We start from the raw sequence: 17263 nt of genomic DNA, 5'->3' as shown, positions 1-17263 counted from the left end.
ACGACGAAGATGTAGAATGAAGAAAGAATAAAGGACGGATTTTGAATACACTGGAAAAACAGACCGTGAGAGACAGGAATAAAGGATTAGTGGAGTGGTGGTGGGGGAGGAGGAGGGAATGTCCTCTCCCGTAGTTGGCTCGTTTGAGAAGAATACCTTTCTTCCCAGGATGGAGGAAGAAGAGGATGAGGTGAACCGATCTTCTGTGTTTAAACTGTAGAAGTGTGTCTTTTGTACAGTTGATGGCTATGGTGTGACTTGGTCCTTCCACCAAAAAGTTGCATAATGCTTGTTGTTGAGATCATTGCCCAATGAAGAATTCAGCACGTTGTTAGCCAGCACACTTTGTCTTGTTCTGGTGTCAGCTTTCTAGTTGTACATGAATGGTAACTCTCTGGCCTTGCATGCAATGCTCACATCAAATCAGACCTGACATATTCTTTGGCATAAGGCATAAGGTTATCACAGCTATATGCGAAAGCGGACTGATGCAGTATACGTGGCATTAGGCTACTATATATTTATGTTGCTTATATTCCAGCATCATGGTGTGCCCAAAGTACAGTGTATGTTAGCTTTTGAACTGCTCTTGTTGTTACCGTATCACTGTGATTTAAAAAAATAATAATCTTATAAGTATATCTTAAATCTGGCCATGAATAAAAAAAAATGTTGTATTTATCCAGTTTTTCATGTGTCTATGAGGTGACAGTACTTCATTAGACACCCTGGAGTCGTTTTTATGTGCAATTGTGTATTAACTTTGTATTTAGGGTTTCTTCCTGGAGACTGCACCCTTGACAGTCAAACGGGCCAATGAAATAAACAGTAATATAGTGACATCACACTATCAGCCCCTTCCCTAACCCCTCCCCCTTTAACATACAACTACAGCAGGCTTCAGTTAAGGTGGATCACCACCCATCACCACCCACCTGGCAAACCAGGCATACTTAATGAACTGGTGGGCATGCCCACATAAAAACAACATTTTAACAAATAATGTACACTTTTTTGAAAAGATTATACCTTATATATAAAACCTGATGATCATGTTTTAGGGTGGAAAAAAATCATGGCACTCCATCTTTAATATTGCTCAACCTGTGTCCACATTAAAGGTCTACAACACAGGTGCAGGACTGGTGCTGAATGCTCTCAATACTTGACTCTCATTGACTGTCACATTTATTCCTGGCTGTGTTTAGCCACTGCCAGGTTTTTTAAAATATATTTGCTTACCTTTTTAGTAGTCACAGAATACTCATCTTCACTACGATCGCATCCCCAACCGTTGATAATCTGAGAGACGTTCGCTGTGCGTTCGCCAAAAGAAACTGCGTATAAAACCGCCCGTCTGTTCAATAGTTAGTCATTTGAAAATTCAATGGTGGTCGTGGCAAAAGTGGAACGATTCAGGAAGAGAGATGTGAATGTTCTGGAAAATTCTCTAACATGGAAGTGGATGGGATTTTTTGCGTCCACGTGGTTTCCTTGTTCCTCGCTTCACTGTGAATGGAACAGTGGATCATCTAGTCCCATCTAGTGTAAAAAACAAAAAAGCTAAAAGTCGTTGGCAGTGTGGGCCTTTAGGAAATAAAGTCAGTTGTGCAATATGATCTTAACTTTGACTCTGTTTTCTCAAGAACTCTGTATGATTTCTGCTGTTCCCTAGAATGGATTGAACGCACTGCATTTGGCAGCTAAAGAAGGACATGTGGAGTTAGTGGAGGAACTACTGGACAGAGGAGCACCTGTTGACTCAGCCACCAAGGTACCATTCATATTTGATTATTTTATTCCACAAATGCTGATACGCACGCACGCACGCACGCACGCACGCACGCACGCACGCACGCACGCACGCACGCACGCATACACACACATACACACACACATACACAAACATTGGGCTGCCATGCAACGGTTGGTACACACTAAGGCCCCATTTACACTGGCAGCCAAAATCTGATTTCAGGAGATCCGTCTCAGTCTGAACACAGTATCCTGATCTAACCACCCCAAAATTAATAAAAATCTGATTCCATGTGACTCTTTTGTGTTTAGACTTGTTTTAACACATCAGATTCAATCCGGATGTGGCACAGATCTGATTCAGGCTGGATTTGGCTGCCAGTGTAAATGTGGCCTAAATTCAGTCTGAACACACAGATCCAATCTTGTCACTACAGTGTGAACAGTCGGGCCAAAAGATTGGATTTGAGAATTAAATCGGATGTGGCTGTATTTGACTGCAGTCTAAATGGGGCCTTGCCTATATGCCTAACCTTTGCTCTTTAGAAATACAGAGAGAGAGAGAGAGAAGAGAAGAGGTATGAGCAAAGGAAATGGAGACATACAGTTCAGCAGTATCACTGTATCTAACAGTGTAAATCACCCTTCCTGTGTGTGTGTGTGTGTGTGTGTGGGGGGGGGGGGGACTGGGTAATGAGGTGTGGGGGGGGGGGGGGGTTAAACGAGGCACTTAACAATTTAAAGCAGCTGCAGGCAATTTTACATACTGTGTTATAATCAATAATACTGTATGTTATACTGTACTAAAGAAAATGCAAGATGACAGGTAATGGCTGTGTTCATTTTGGTCTGTATGTATGTATGTATGTTGCTCATGCATGTACTGTCTGGGTGTAGAAGAGAAGTCTCTATGCTCAGAATCCAGGTTAATATTATGATATTGTGTAATGGGGCGCCCACTGGCCTATAGCTGTCCAGGCGTTATGCCACATATAGGCTCGTGTTGAAGTCCCGTTCATATGACGACCTTTGCTGCATGTCTCCCCCCGTCTCTCTCCCTCTTTCTTGTCATTGTTCACTTGTATCTATCAATATAATAAAGGCAGAAAAGCCAAAAATAATATTGTGAGGAAGACCGAGAGAGAGCGTGTGTGTGAGGGCATGTGTCTGACTAAACAGCCAGCAATCGTAAACAACTGTCAAGGAATGTCTCACCTTGCTCGCCCGCTGCGCTATACCTCGGACTGAAATACCCTCTCATGAGTCATAACCCTAGTCATCAATCATTCATTACTTTACTCATATTAATTAGTGCATATAAACGCTCACGCACGCACACACACACACACACACACACACACACACACACACACACACACACACACACACACACACACACACACACACACACACACACACACACACACACACACACACACACGTAAATGTATTCAGTATACAGTGTGTGTGTGTGTGTGTGTGTACATGTACATGCTTAATGATGTTATCCTGTAACATACAGAGCTGAGTATGAGTAGGCTAATGATGTACAACCCAATTCACTTGGACACACAAACAACCAACTGCTATTTAAGTAAAGGTTTCATATTATACATGCACATGCGTTTAAAACACTGGCGGGTTTCGATGCTAAAGCTTGTTACTCTCTGCATTGCAGAAAGGAAATACTGCCCTCCACATTGCCTCGTTGGCGGGACAAAAAGAGGTAGCCAAGATACTGGTGAAGAGAGGTGCGGATGTTAACTCCCAATCACAGGTGAGAAAACAATCCTTCTGAAGCTCTTTTCAGACGGGCAGCGATTAACGCACGTAGTAATTCATTTTCAATGGGGCCTGCTTTGAAAACGGAGAAGTCGAGGTGGCGACAACACGACAAAAGCGTATTTACGTGGGGGCGGGCCCGTGAAATTGTCGTGCACTTGCCCGCAACTATAAACCTGCTTTGTGTTGAGCTTCTTTTTTTTACACTTGCGTTGTCGTGCCCCTCAGACCTGTCGCTGATCCAGGCGACGTCTGCGTTAATCGATGCCCTATTTTGAAAAAACATGAAAATGAATGTATATTCTTTCACAGTGAACGTTTTTTATCAAAATATTTGCTTCTGGGGAGTCCATGGAAAACATATTTTCAGATGGGGGTCCTTCTGGGGAGTCCATGGAAAACATATTTTCAGATGGGGGTCCTTCTGGGGAGTCCATGGAAAACATATTTTCAGATGGGGGTCCTTCTGGGGAGTCCATGGAAAACATATTTTCAGATGGGGGTCCTCTGGGGAGTCCATGGAAAACATATTTTCAGATGGGGGTCCTCTGGGGGGTCCATGGAAAACATATTTTCAGATGGGGGTCCTCTGGGGAGTCCATGGAAAACATATTTTCAGATGGGGGTCCTCTGGGGAGTCCATGGAAAACATATTTTCAGATGGGGGTCCTCTGGGGAGTCCATGGAAAACATATTTTCAGATGGGGGTCCTTCTGGGGAGTCCATGGAAAACATATTTTCAGATGGGGGTCCTCTGGGGAGTCCATGGAAAACATATTTTCAGATGGGGGTCCTCTGGGGAGTCCATGGAAAACATATTTTCAGATGGGGGTCCTCTGGGGAGTCCATGGAAAACATATTTTCAGATGGGGGTCCTCTGGGGAGTCCATGGAAAACATATTTTCAGATGGGGGTCCTTCTGGGGAATCCATGGAAAACATATTTTCAGATGGGGGTCCGCGGCCAAATACAGATAATTATGTGGGTCCATGACTCGAGTATCCGTGTGTGTCTGTGCGTGTGTGTGTGTCTGTGCGTGTGTGTGTCGCTGTGCGTGTGTGCGTGCGTGCGTGCTGTCTAACCTCTATAGAATGGCTTCACACCGCTCTACATGGCCGCCCAGGAGAACCACTTGGATGTGGTGCGCTACTTGCTGGAGAATGAAGGGAACCAGAGCATAGCGACAGAGGTATCTTTCTGTCTCGCATCACAAACGCACGCCCTACTGCAACCATCCATTATCTTCTTAGCAATTGTACTATCGATTACTTTATTCGTTAGTCAAATAACAAAGAAGCGCATTTAGAAATAAGTATATATTAATGAATCAATGTGATAGAATTCTTGTTGATTTCGACTAAATCGTCTAGTCTGATCATGCCTTATTTTATACGTTTGTCGTACAACGGTACAATTGTGTAACACAAAAGTAACAAAAATAGCCGGTCTATATATGCTCGCAATGCGTAACAATGGGATGTTTGGTGAGATTGTAGATCTGCTGTTTTGGATATATTTTTTCGAAAATCTATTATTTTTTTAATTAGCCCTTCGCTAAGTCCCTCCCCAACCCATCCTTGTCCAATAGGCAGCAGCGAGGAGACAGGGCAACTGTCCTTCTCACCCATTGAGATGCATGTTAAATGACGAGATTTCTCCATATACTGTAAATAATCGATCATTTCAGTAGCAAGAGCATCAAAATGTCTTCTAGATCTAGTCAACCAGGCCTGCAGTAGGCTATGCACTGGACAAATGTGCATGACATTATGTTTAGTTTAGCCGGCGAAGGGCTAATTAATCTTTTTTTATAATCAATATTCTTTTATAATGATCGATTACATCATTTTGTTCCATTAAATGTTGCACCCGTGAAACAGACTCCCTATTGTTCTAACTATTCTAAGTCTAACTATTACATTTCCCCCTCTCTCCCTGTCCCTCATTCTATGGGTTGTGCAGGATGGTTTCACGCCCCTGGCCATCGCCCTCCAGCAGGGTCACAACGCGGTGGTGTCCTTGCTCTTGGAACACGACACCAAGGGAAAGGTCCGCCTGCCAGCCCTGCACATCGCCGCGCGCAAGGACGACACCAAGTCTGCTGCCCTCCTGCTGCAGAATGACCACAACGCTGATGTCCAGTCAAAGGTGAGGCAGGGAGACCCAGAGGGAGGGTGGAAGGATGGAGGAATATGATCATTGGTCAAGTATGTCTGTAGAACCAGCTCAGTGGCCTTGTGGTTAGAGTGTCCGCCCTGAGACTGGGAGGTCGGGGGTTCGAACCAAGCCCCCAGGGAGGCTCTCCACTGTTGAAGCATTCGGCCCTAGTGGTTAGAGCGTGAACTGCAGGCGGACCCGTGGATTCATGGCGAAGAAACCCCGTGCAGGAGGGGTTTAACATGCGCTCGGTTGCACTTCTGCATTTGCCAACCAAAATTTGGTTGGCAAATGCGGAAGTAGAGGGTTTTCTGGGTGCTTCAAAACGCCACTGAGCAACTTCCACTGAAATTAAATTAATTAATCGAACCCCGGGCCGGGTCATACCAGTGCCTCCCTGCTTGGCACTCGGTATCACGGGTTGGATTGGGGGTAATGTCCAAGACATACTAGCGTCATGTCCAGGGGGTGTACTTGTACATCAAGCTGCCTCACGCTACAGAAACAGGAGGTAGGCTCCTGCCCTATGGGCCTCATGGCTCGGCAAGGCTAACTTATGTCTGTAGAAGCGACGGAGGGAATCAGTGGCGGTGATAGAGGTAGAGGAGGGGGGAAGGGGTGTAGACAGAGAGCAGGGAGAAGTGTGAAGCGATCACTTACCATTTAGGCATTTAGCGCTTAATCCAGAGCGATTTACAATAAGCACGGTAGCAGTAGAATATCCTCCAAAATATGTAGGCTACTACATTGAAACTATACACTCTATATAGGATGCCATGTCAACAATGACCTAGCATCTGTCTACATGCTATTTAATGCTATTTTGATGCGTTATACATTGCCTAAAATACGGCAAAAAGATTTACGGGAAAAATAAAAGAAGTGAACATAGACCCTCGTGGGACGGGTTTATAGCTGGTTTATTAGCTGGTTTAAGGACCATACTGTTGAATGCATGTTCGGCCCACTGACTCACGGTACACTTGAAATTTAATACTGCTAAATATTGTGTGATTTTAGAAGACGCCACTGGATTCCATCCCATTCATTTCAGTACAGTATGAATGTTAACTTGCATAGACTTGAAGTAATCCAAATATCACGTGTGATTATTTTTGGTCAGAGTTAAGTTATGCATGATACATAGTCCTTGGAGAAAATATTGATTCAGTAACTTTATTTAAACTCTCATGACTTATTAACCATTCAAGGTTTAGCCAACATAAACTAAATTATTCAGGTACATTTTTATTTTATTTTATATGGACTATGAAATGTAAAAGAAATATGCTAAAATTATATAATATAATATGCCATTAACGGGACAAATGGTCTATGATTAAAATCTTTATAGAGGGTATGTGTGTGACATCATCATCACGCCTACCGAGTGGCAAATAAACTACTTTCTGCCCACTTTCTGCCCTCTTATACATCCAAACGGAAAAGTCCTATCTGATTGCATTAAATGACGTTAAACTCACGTTGCTACTCACTTTGCCACTCGATTTGCCACTCACATTATGCATGCGCATACCCTCTATTGCTGGAGCTGTGCCTAGACAATGACTTATTTTGATAATGGTATGGGCTTTTAATACTTTAAATATTCCCTCGTTGTTAAATCCAAGTTAGAAGCAGACATGACATTATACCAATACTTATTCTATTGCTTTCATTGATGTCCACTGGCCTACGCACCTGTGAATACGCCTGATTTCTAGGTGTGCGAAAGCTTTCTCCTACAGACTATACCAATACTTAAAATGCCTTTATTACAATGCCAACTAAGTTCAAAAGAGCTCCTCCAACCATTTGATGTCTTTTTTTAACTGCGTAGTGCGCATCTATTTATGCTTCTCTCTCTACTTGTTAGTTATCTTGTTTATTAGCTGACACGTGCAGCGATAATGATAACTCTGCTGCTCGGCTAATTGTTTGTTGTCAACTTATCACTTTTTGAGAGACTAGGTCCATGTGGTGTTTGTGTGTGCCTGCCCTTAGAAGCATTCTCTGGTGTGCCGGTTTTATATCTCTGCTGTCGGGAAGAAACCACCTAACTCCAAAATGTTCATTTTTCAGGAATGTTTTAATTTTAAATGTTCAGGAAATTAATAAAACCATATATTTGAATAATAGTGCCTCATAAAAGTTGGTGTTGTGACTTTATATATTGTCAATTACCTCCACAAGAGGGGTAGAGGTGGTGGAATTAGCTTTACTGTTTGAGGGTCCAATGGAGTTAAGAGGTTTTGTCCGAAGCGTTTTTTACTACTTTTCATTGGTTCAATATTTTTGAAACAACACACAGATGTAAAGTGTGTTCAATAGCACTGATTTATGCTAAAGAAAATAATCAAAAACCTCAGAAAGGGAGTTAGGTGGTTTCCTCCCGACAGCAACGATATCCAATTTGTGGTGAAACAATCATTAACGCTACCACCTATCACCCTCTCTCTCTCTCTCTCTCTTTATGCATCCTAACCAGATGATGGTCAATAGAACCACAGAGGTATACAGATGATGACACGTTGTTGTTGTTGTTGTTGTTGTGTTTTTCCATCACTTACAATAATCTTTTCCGCTCTTTCGTTTTGATCGTTCCCTTATTGAATGGAGCCTTATTGGAAACTGCATGTCAGAATTATGTACCAAAAAACATGGCACTGGTCTCTGTGTGTGACACAGGCGTGCATTTGACAGTGCTGTCACTGCATGGCTGAAAGTGGATATTTGTGATTTTGTGATTATTATTTTTTTGTTTAAACAGGAGACATTATATTCTTTTATTTTATCATTCATCTACGGTATTCTAGTTTACTTCAGTCTACAGATCTAATAATTTACATATAACTCTGTTATACAAACAACATTAAATCATTGTTATTTTGTGCAACACATGTCTGCTCAAGCTTGGGTTAACTTTGTTTCTTAATTAAATTGCACCATGTCCATCAGAATGGGAAGGTAAGGAGTGAAACAGTATCGATACACCTCTGTCTATAATGCAGATATTTATATGTAGCGCATATATAAATGTCCATCTGTCCGTCTAAGTACATACTACATGTATAGCATAGAAGCTTCAGTTTATCTTTGTCCATTATTTTAATCAATGTTTTTTTTTTTTTTTTACAATGGGAAGGGGGGTGTCAAACTTTAAACAGTTTTTACTTATTATTATTATTATTATTATTATTATTTTTTTTTTTTTTATAGCAAGCAGGGTTTGAAGGCTTTGGCATGTGCTATTTTCTGCATGTGCGATTCTGGGGTATGATGATGCATTTCTTTGTGTTGTATGTTGTTAACTAATGTATACGTCTCATTTGTTTGTTTCTTCCAGCCTCACTGCCTCATTAATTGGCATGTTGCATGATTTAGGGTCAAGGTTATTTCAGTTTGACTTTGTCTTTGATGATGAATATGGAGCAGAACATAACTTTCTTTCTTTCTTTCTTTCTTTCTTTCTTTCTTTCTTTCTTTCTTTCTTTCTTTCTTTCTTTCTTTCTTTCTTTCTTTCTTTCTTTCTTTCTTTCTTTCTTTCTTTCTCCCATCCTCTGTCTAACAGAGTGGGTTCACACCCCTCCACATTGCTGCCCACTATGGTAACGTGAACGTTTCTACTCTGCTGTTGAACAGAGGAGCTGCCGTGGACTTTACAGCCAGGGTAACACTTCTGCTTCCTAGTTATTTTTTTAATGTCTAACCAACTTTCCACAATTTCTAGTCTCTAAAGCATAGATGTCTAAATTGATATACTGCTAAAAATAAAAAAATAAAAAACAGTTTTGTTTTTGTAAGCGTTATACAGTATGCACCGCTCACGAAAACATATTTGTAAATGACAAATTAAGAGAATCCCTCAATTTCATGCATGGTCACCTGGTGTCATTATTTTTGATCGTCTGTCCTGGGCAGCTGTAGCGGACTAAGCTGAGTGGGTAGAAAGTGTGATGAAATGGAAAATGGTGCATTTGTATAGCTTTTATCCAAAGCTTAGATTGTGCATTACATTCACCCATGTGAGACACACACACACACACACACACACACACACACACACACACACACACACACACACACACACACACACACACACACACACACACACACCAATGGCAGGGGAGCAATTAGGGGTTCAGAGTCTTGCTCAAGTTCACTTTGACACGTACTCTGGGGAGCCCATGGGGCCGCGTGGGAAATCAGGAAGTTTTAAAAGAAATGTGTCGTTAATGTCCAAGTGTCCTGACCAAGACACCTATCCCCCAACTAACTGCTCCCCGGGTCCGGAATGAATGGCATTATCCACTGCTCCTAATGGATGAGTGAATGCAGGGGCCTAATTCCACATTCTTGACACCACAGAATGGGATAACACCTCTCCATGTGGCATCCAAGAGAGGCAATACGAACATGGTGGCCCTGCTGTTGGACAGAGGAGCTCAGATAGATGCTAAGACTAAGGTAAGATTCGTATCTTATGTGTTGCCACAGAAGCCGTTTTTAAATGAATGTTGACAAAGCATTTGATAACCCTCTGCTGTTTAAGGGCATGGCAACCTCCTGCTATTATGTAAAGACAAGCCATTTCAATGTTCATGTTCATTCACTGCCAGGTATATTCATTCATTCATTAGCCCATGCCACTGCCTTCCATTCTGAGCGTTTTTGCTTGAGGCAACAATTACCCCAAGTCATGAACCGGGAGTTAAAGCCGCCTATGTTAATGGTTAACTCTTATCGCGTTTCTTTTTAATTAAAAAAGCATCTAAAAAAAGGTAAATTCATGGACGTTGTGTGTGTGTGTGTGTGTGTGTGTGTGTGTGGGTGTGTGTGTGTGTGTGTGTGTGTGCGTGCGTGCCACACCTCACAGGATGGGCTGACCCCCTTGCACTGTGCCGCCAGAAGTGGACATGACCCTGCAGTGGAGATACTACTGGAGAAAGGAGCCCCGATGTTAGCGAGAACCAAGGTTTGATGCTCACACACACACACACACACACACACACACACACACACACACACACACACACACACACACATTAGACACTGTGGAATTATTACGACACAAGAATTACTGTTCTCTCGATGCATCTCTTTTCCAAATTCTGTCCCGGACTAGAACGGGCTTTCCCCGCTCCACATGTCGGCCCAAGGAGACCACGTGGAGTGTGTGAAGCACCTGCTGCAGTACAAGGCGCCCGTCGACGACGTCACTCTGGACTATCTGACGGCGCTGCACGTAGCTGCTCACTGCGGCCATTACAGAGTCACCAAGCTGCTGCTGGACAAACGGGCCAACCCAAACGCTAGAGCACTGGTATGGACACACAGACACGCGCGCATAGAAGCAGAGGCAAAGGCGCGCGCGCACACAATAGAACCTCGGCGTGTCGTCGTGTGCATACGTTCTCACGCAAAAAAAGGGGAGATCGAAGCACACACGCACGCTTGCACACTAGCAGTTAATCACGGAGGCAGACAGAAACACACAGGTTAGACCCATGTAACGGTACAGCATGTCCATTACTCTATGTGCATAAGCACCATTCCCCTCACACACAGATGTTGTCAGTCTCTCAGTCATTAAGTCACTCACATGCTCCCTCAAGCAAAATTCATTGGTTGAATCACTTTCTCTCAGAGGTCTTCACAGGTCTAAAATGATGGACCCGAACCCCTAGTGAACCCTTGTAATTCGTACGATATCCGATTGATTCAGATAAATTTTTTTGAATGACGGATCTGAACCCTAATTGGACCCCTGGAATTTCCTGCGAGATCCAATTATTACAGAACCGACAATTGTTATAATATTGTTATTATAAACAAAATAATTACAATTGCTATTGAAAATGTCATCTTCTACCAGTACATGCCAGTGATAGGCAACTCCATAATGAAATGTAAAAACTACGTAGCATCTTACAAGACAATGACTTTTAATTATATGTTTCCACCTCGCTGAAAAAGGAATTCATGATCTTGCACTTATGATGTGCTCTCTCAATTCAGCTGGCAGTCTGACATGCATGCGCAGCTCTGTAACTGTTTTGTCGCTTATTTTGTGCTGCAATAATCTGATCCTAGGTCAGTGCGTCAGTCTAATCATCACGCAGCAATTCATGCTTTTCTCTCCTGATCAGTGCTGAGTATGGGTCTTCTCGGATCAACTCGGGAATTACGAATAATGATAAAACCCGGGACCCGAGCTAATAGCATCTGAACCGCCCGAGACCCAATTGACCATTACAAAACACGGACCCCAACGGTCTTGGGTATTGTCGGGTTATTTTCGGTTTGGACCCGTGAAGACCTCTACTCTCTCTCTCCTTTTTGGACTGGTCTCCATCAGAATGGTTTCACGCCCCTCCATATTGCCTGTAAGAAGAATAGAGTGAAGGTGATGGAGCTGCTGGTCAAATATGGAGCCTCCATCCAGGCCATTACTGAGGTGACACCATTGGACACAGTTTGTGACCATTTACCTTCAACATATTATACCGTGCATTGAATATGTATATATGTAAGAGTTGTTTGATGCATTTTGATATTGCACTGGTTTCTCTCCATGTCCATCTATGTCTCTCTCTCTCTCCCCAGTCTGGACTGACCCCCATCCATGTAGCAGCGTTCATGGGCCACCTGAACATTGTCCTCCTCCTGCTGCAAAACGGTGCCTCTCCCGATGTCTGCAATATTGTGAGTGTTGCCCAGTCACAGCCTTGGATTCTTATATATTATAAATTATAAGTCACTAGTCCATACCAGTTCGGGGATATGAGTATGACATACCCAAAGTATGTGCAGCGTTTTGGTTGTGTGCTGTGTGTACATGCATTGCATTTGCATCGCTGAACATCCCAAAGTAATAGTAGCAACAACTAGAACTGCACTCTGTCGAGTGCCTACTTGCTTGTTGCACACAAGTAGGCCATAAATGGCCTACTAGTGCGCAAGCAGAGCGCACAAGTACTGTATTATTCATTCTTTCGTTACTTAATTAACAACAATCAATTACGTAATGTTGTAATTAATACGGATGAGTGACGGCTTTCGATGGTGACGTATATGTCGATCAGTGTCGTGTGGATTCAAGGAAATGCTGCCTCTATGTATGTATATGTAATTTTTTAAGTTGATTAGCGGTATAATGTGGTTACTTTGCGTATGCCCCGTTTTATGCGTATGTATCTTAGCAGCATGTGACGTCAGGGTATAACTGGTATAACTAGCTCTCAATGATGATGTAATAAAGTTGTGGATTAAAGGACCCAATGCCAGGGTGTAATTGGTTTTTGATGGTGACGTAATGACGATATGTTTCAGTGTCGGGAGGATTAAAGGTAATGCCCCTATGTATACATGTATGTATACATGTATGTAATCTGACACCACTGCCATATCAAGCACAAGTAGTCATTACGGCACGGCGCATACACATCAAACGGCGACATACGCATCGAAGCACTGGACGAAAACTATTACTTGCGCGCTCTGCTTGCGCAAGTAATTAGCACCATTCATGTGAATGATTTTCCAGCCAATCGCAGCGCAGAATGACACACCTTCCAGCCAACGTGGAGTGGTGTGACCAATGAGAATGCTTAGTTGCACTGAACAGGTGCACGTGTGCCTAAAATGAGTGCACCCTGAAGTCCTCCTGATAGCTAAATGTTTCTAAATGAATAACATGCCGAACAGTTAAAATTCAAAAGCAATTCAAATTCTCTACTATTTATTTATCTATTGTGTGTGTTGTAATGCACTTTACAATTCATGGGATCATGATATATATTTCTATCGTCTCTTTTTTGTTTTACTGTTAACAGCGTGTGATTTGCTGATATGCATGTGTGTTCTAGCGAGGTGAAACGGCCCTCCACATGGCGGCACGTGCTGGTCAGATGGAGGTGGTTCGCTGTCTGCTAAGGAATGGTGCTCTGGTGGACGCCATGGCCAGGGTGAGTCCACTGCCACAACATCGATATCATATTAGCTGCTGGCAGCGCATTGTCCTCTTCTGTTTGGTATGAATATGCACCACTTTGTGCATTCGCTGTGTAAGAGAAAAACAGTAAAGCTCCGTTTGGAAGCTCACCCTCCGCTATTAGCTCAGAGAAGAGGTTCTGTGTCAGGATATCCCTGCATAGGGTGAAATGGTTAGAGCCCGTCCAACTGCAGTGTAGAAAACCCTTTTCGCAGTATCGTATCTAAAAAGCAAAGGTATTTCCTGAGAGTTACAGATGATAGAATTTTGTGTGCACAGTAACGATTTTGGAGCGGGTTGAGACAACCACTTAAATAGCTTATTTAGTCAGCCTGTGTGTGGCCAGTCAACCCTCTGTCCGCATGCTTCCATAAGATTGCACTGGGAAAACATGGCGCAGGCTGACTAAAGGGGCTTTGATTTATAGTTGCTTTCAACTCACCGTTGTTTATTCTGTTTTGTTTTTATCCCATTGTTTCTGTTTGTCTTCCATCGATATTTCGACATTCCCTCCCCGTCGTCTCTACACCTCCAACCCCGCCATAGGAGGAGCAGACACCCCTCCACATTGCCTCCCGCCTGGGGAAAACAGATATCGTGCAGCTGCTCCTGCAGCACATGGCTCACCCGGACGCTGCCACCACCAACGGTTACACTCCCCTCCACATTTCGGCCAGGGAGGGTCAAGTAGAGACTGCCGCCGTGCTCCTGGAGGCTGGGGCCTCACATTCACTGGCCACCAAGGTGAGTGATACACATACATCATACGGATAGGCTATAGAGCGGCGCAGTCCCGCCCCCTTTCATGACGACGCCAGGCCCAGGATTGCATTTTTCCCATAGACATTTCAAAAACCTTTTAAGCGTCGTACGAAGCCAACTCGAGTCGTGACAAATCATGACAACAGACACAATATTTTGGACCAAACAAATAATTACAAAGAAGAAAAAAAAAGTGTTTGGCCCAAAACATTGTGTTTATTGTCATGATTTGTCATGACAAGAGTTGGCTTTGTCCTCGGCGTAAACGTCTTTAAATAAATACTTTCTGAAAAGTCTCTCTCAAGGGGTCGGGACTGCAACGCTCTCTATAGGGTAATGTGGCTACATTTCTAGAAAGCACATAGTAGAGGAGAAGTCAACGTACGTGTCTTTTAAGTTATGCACTTATGACAAATACAATGTATTATTTTAGATCAAATGATTTGCACCTCATAAGGATATTATCCTACCAAGTGTTTATATGAATACATTGACCTGGTGCAGGAAACTCACATACAATAAAATCAGTCATCAGTGTACTGACACGCATAGCCTACGGATGCGAGGCTTACATAAGTACTCGCGCACAGTCATCATCATGAGTACTAAACAGTGAAGACATCTTTCTCCACCCCCCCCCCCTCACAGAAAGGATTCACTCCATTACATGTAGCTGCTAAGTATGGAAGCCTGGAAGTAGCAAAACTCCTCCTTCAGCGCAGAGCTCTCCCTGACGACGCTGGCAAGGTGAGAATAAGGGCATGCTGTACTGCAGCACAGGGGTAGGCAACCTCAGGTACGGGTGCCAACATGTTGTCACAAGGAAAGGTGATCACTGGCACACTGTCATAAGTGTGAGGGAGAGAGGTTTTTTCTTTTATAATGATATATCACTTAAAAAAAACAGTTTTTTCTTTTCATCATCTACTCTTATGCTTATGTGAACATCCCAGACAGTTTTTAAGTTACTTTGATTCAGTATTTAGATATTTGATATTCGTTTTAGCTGCCCCGCCCCCTTTCCTACACAAAACTCCATTTTAAGCATGATATGTCATCGAAAACCCCCTGTCCTTTGTTTTTTTTTCATTTTCTGTTTTAATATATTTTTAATAATTATTTTAGATGTTTTAGTCTCCCCCGGCCAGGTTGGGTGTTTTCGATGAATCTAGCATGGTGTAAATGGAGTTTGAAGGGGGTGTTCACATTTAACTATAAGCCTGAGTATAGACGATACAATGACCAAAAGTTGTTTTGAAAGTTAAATATCCCTAAGTATTCAAAAAGATCCCATCACGCTCACATCTACATATTTACAAATGTATATACAAATTACATCCTGCACATAATTGCTGCCTACTCCTGCTGTAGCACAACAAATACCCTTCACAGATATGGGTTAAAGTTTGTCAGCAGAAATGGTCTTTCAATGGAAATATATGAGTTTCTATGACTGAAAAGGATAATGTTATTGTTAATACTTTGCATGACTGCATACTCATAAAACACAATGTACATATATACATTTGTATCACAACATAAACATCTGTTCTTTAACCAATAATGTGTTTTACAGAATGGCCTTACTCCGCTGCACGTGGCAGCGCACTATGATAACCAGCAGGTGGCACTACTGCTCTTGGATAAAGGGGCATCACCTCACAATACTGCAAAGGTTAGACTGAAATGTATTACATTTTATTTTCCATTTAATGTTTTTTATTTATTGATCATGATCATGATCTAAGCCAAGAATTAAGCTGTTTTCTTCTTTTGATTTAACATTTTGAATCTATGTTTCCATTCCTTTATCTCTTTAATGTAGGCTAATGCACTTTGAGCTTCATGTTTTGTACAAAAGATAGTATACAAAATACAAATATTTTATTATTATTATTATTATTATTATGATAAACTTTATTCCGAACATGAATTAAAAAAGTCAAATAATTAAAATAAGCGCAATATAGCACAAATAAAAGAATATATTTTTTCTTTATATGTTCGGAAAGGAGTAGGGAGAAGTAAAAAACGTATATAACCCTACCCCTTTATTACTGTAATTTCAGCGTCATCGCTTGACGTCAGTACATACCATAACATTATTATTATTATTATTCCTTCAACAAGAAAATATCTATTTGGATACCACCTTAGATAAGTGACAGAGACATCGTGATCGATAATATTCTCCGACTCACTCTCTCGATCTGTTTCCTGGTCCAGAATGGCTACACTCCTCTCCACATCGCCGCCAAGAAGAACCAGACAGCAGTGGCTTTGGCGCTGCTGCAGTACGGAGCAGAAACCAACGTCCTGACCAAGCAAGGGGTCAGCCCCCTGCACCTGGCCGCCCAGGAAGGACACGCTGAGATGGCCAGCCTGCTACTGGGCAAAGGAGCACATGTCAACACAGCCACCAAGGTCCCACACCAATACACTGGCAAACATTACATAATACAGTGCATGTACGATTATACGTGCATGCAGACAAGACAAATCCAAGCTCTTTTAATCAATCACATCATCACACACACATCACAGTGGTGGAAAGTAACTTCAGTAAAGTACATTTACTTAAGTACTGTACACTTTTTAGGTATTTGTACTTTCCAATTTCCAGTACTTTTACTTCTACTCCACTACATCTCAGAGGCAAATATTGTACTTTTACTCACTACATTATTTGAAAACTTTAGCTAGTCCTTACATGTTTTCTGTGGACCTCAGATAACATTATATAATATTATTTACATTATATAACACATATTAACATCAACATAACTAGGGTATTCAGTTTGTGTGAGTGTGTAC

At 42.3% G+C, this 17263-nt stretch overlaps 1 protein-coding gene across 1 annotated transcript in view; it reads left to right on the top strand.

Annotated features, from left to right (window-relative positions):
* The window catches only part of LOC310858347 (ankyrin-2-like), a gene marked incomplete at both ends in the record, with an annotated part of 137736 nt that overhangs the window by 30016 nt on the left and 90457 nt on the right, over positions 1-17263 (top strand). Inside the window, 16 exons of the mRNA XM_083764452.1 lie at positions 1676-1774; positions 3434-3532; positions 4628-4726; positions 5500-5685; positions 8183-8206; positions 9266-9364; positions 10063-10161; positions 10571-10669; positions 10820-11017; positions 12053-12151; positions 12301-12399; positions 13563-13661; positions 14234-14431; positions 15098-15196; positions 16026-16124; positions 16676-16873. Coding sequence (XP_083620578.1) covers positions 1676-1774; positions 3434-3532; positions 4628-4726; positions 5500-5685; positions 8183-8206; positions 9266-9364; positions 10063-10161; positions 10571-10669; positions 10820-11017; positions 12053-12151; positions 12301-12399; positions 13563-13661; positions 14234-14431; positions 15098-15196; positions 16026-16124; positions 16676-16873 — 1893 coding nt within the window. The remainder of the gene's footprint in view (positions 1-1675; positions 1775-3433; positions 3533-4627; positions 4727-5499; positions 5686-8182; positions 8207-9265; positions 9365-10062; positions 10162-10570; positions 10670-10819; positions 11018-12052; positions 12152-12300; positions 12400-13562; positions 13662-14233; positions 14432-15097; positions 15197-16025; positions 16125-16675; positions 16874-17263) is intronic.

Source organism: Protomyctophum parallelum (genome assembly GCF_964188405.1).
Source record: "Protomyctophum parallelum genome assembly, chromosome: 5".
In the NCBI taxonomy this organism is placed as follows: domain Eukaryota; kingdom Metazoa; phylum Chordata; class Actinopteri; order Myctophiformes; family Myctophidae; genus Protomyctophum; species Protomyctophum parallelum.
This window is presented reverse-complemented; position numbering and strand designations above follow the sequence as displayed.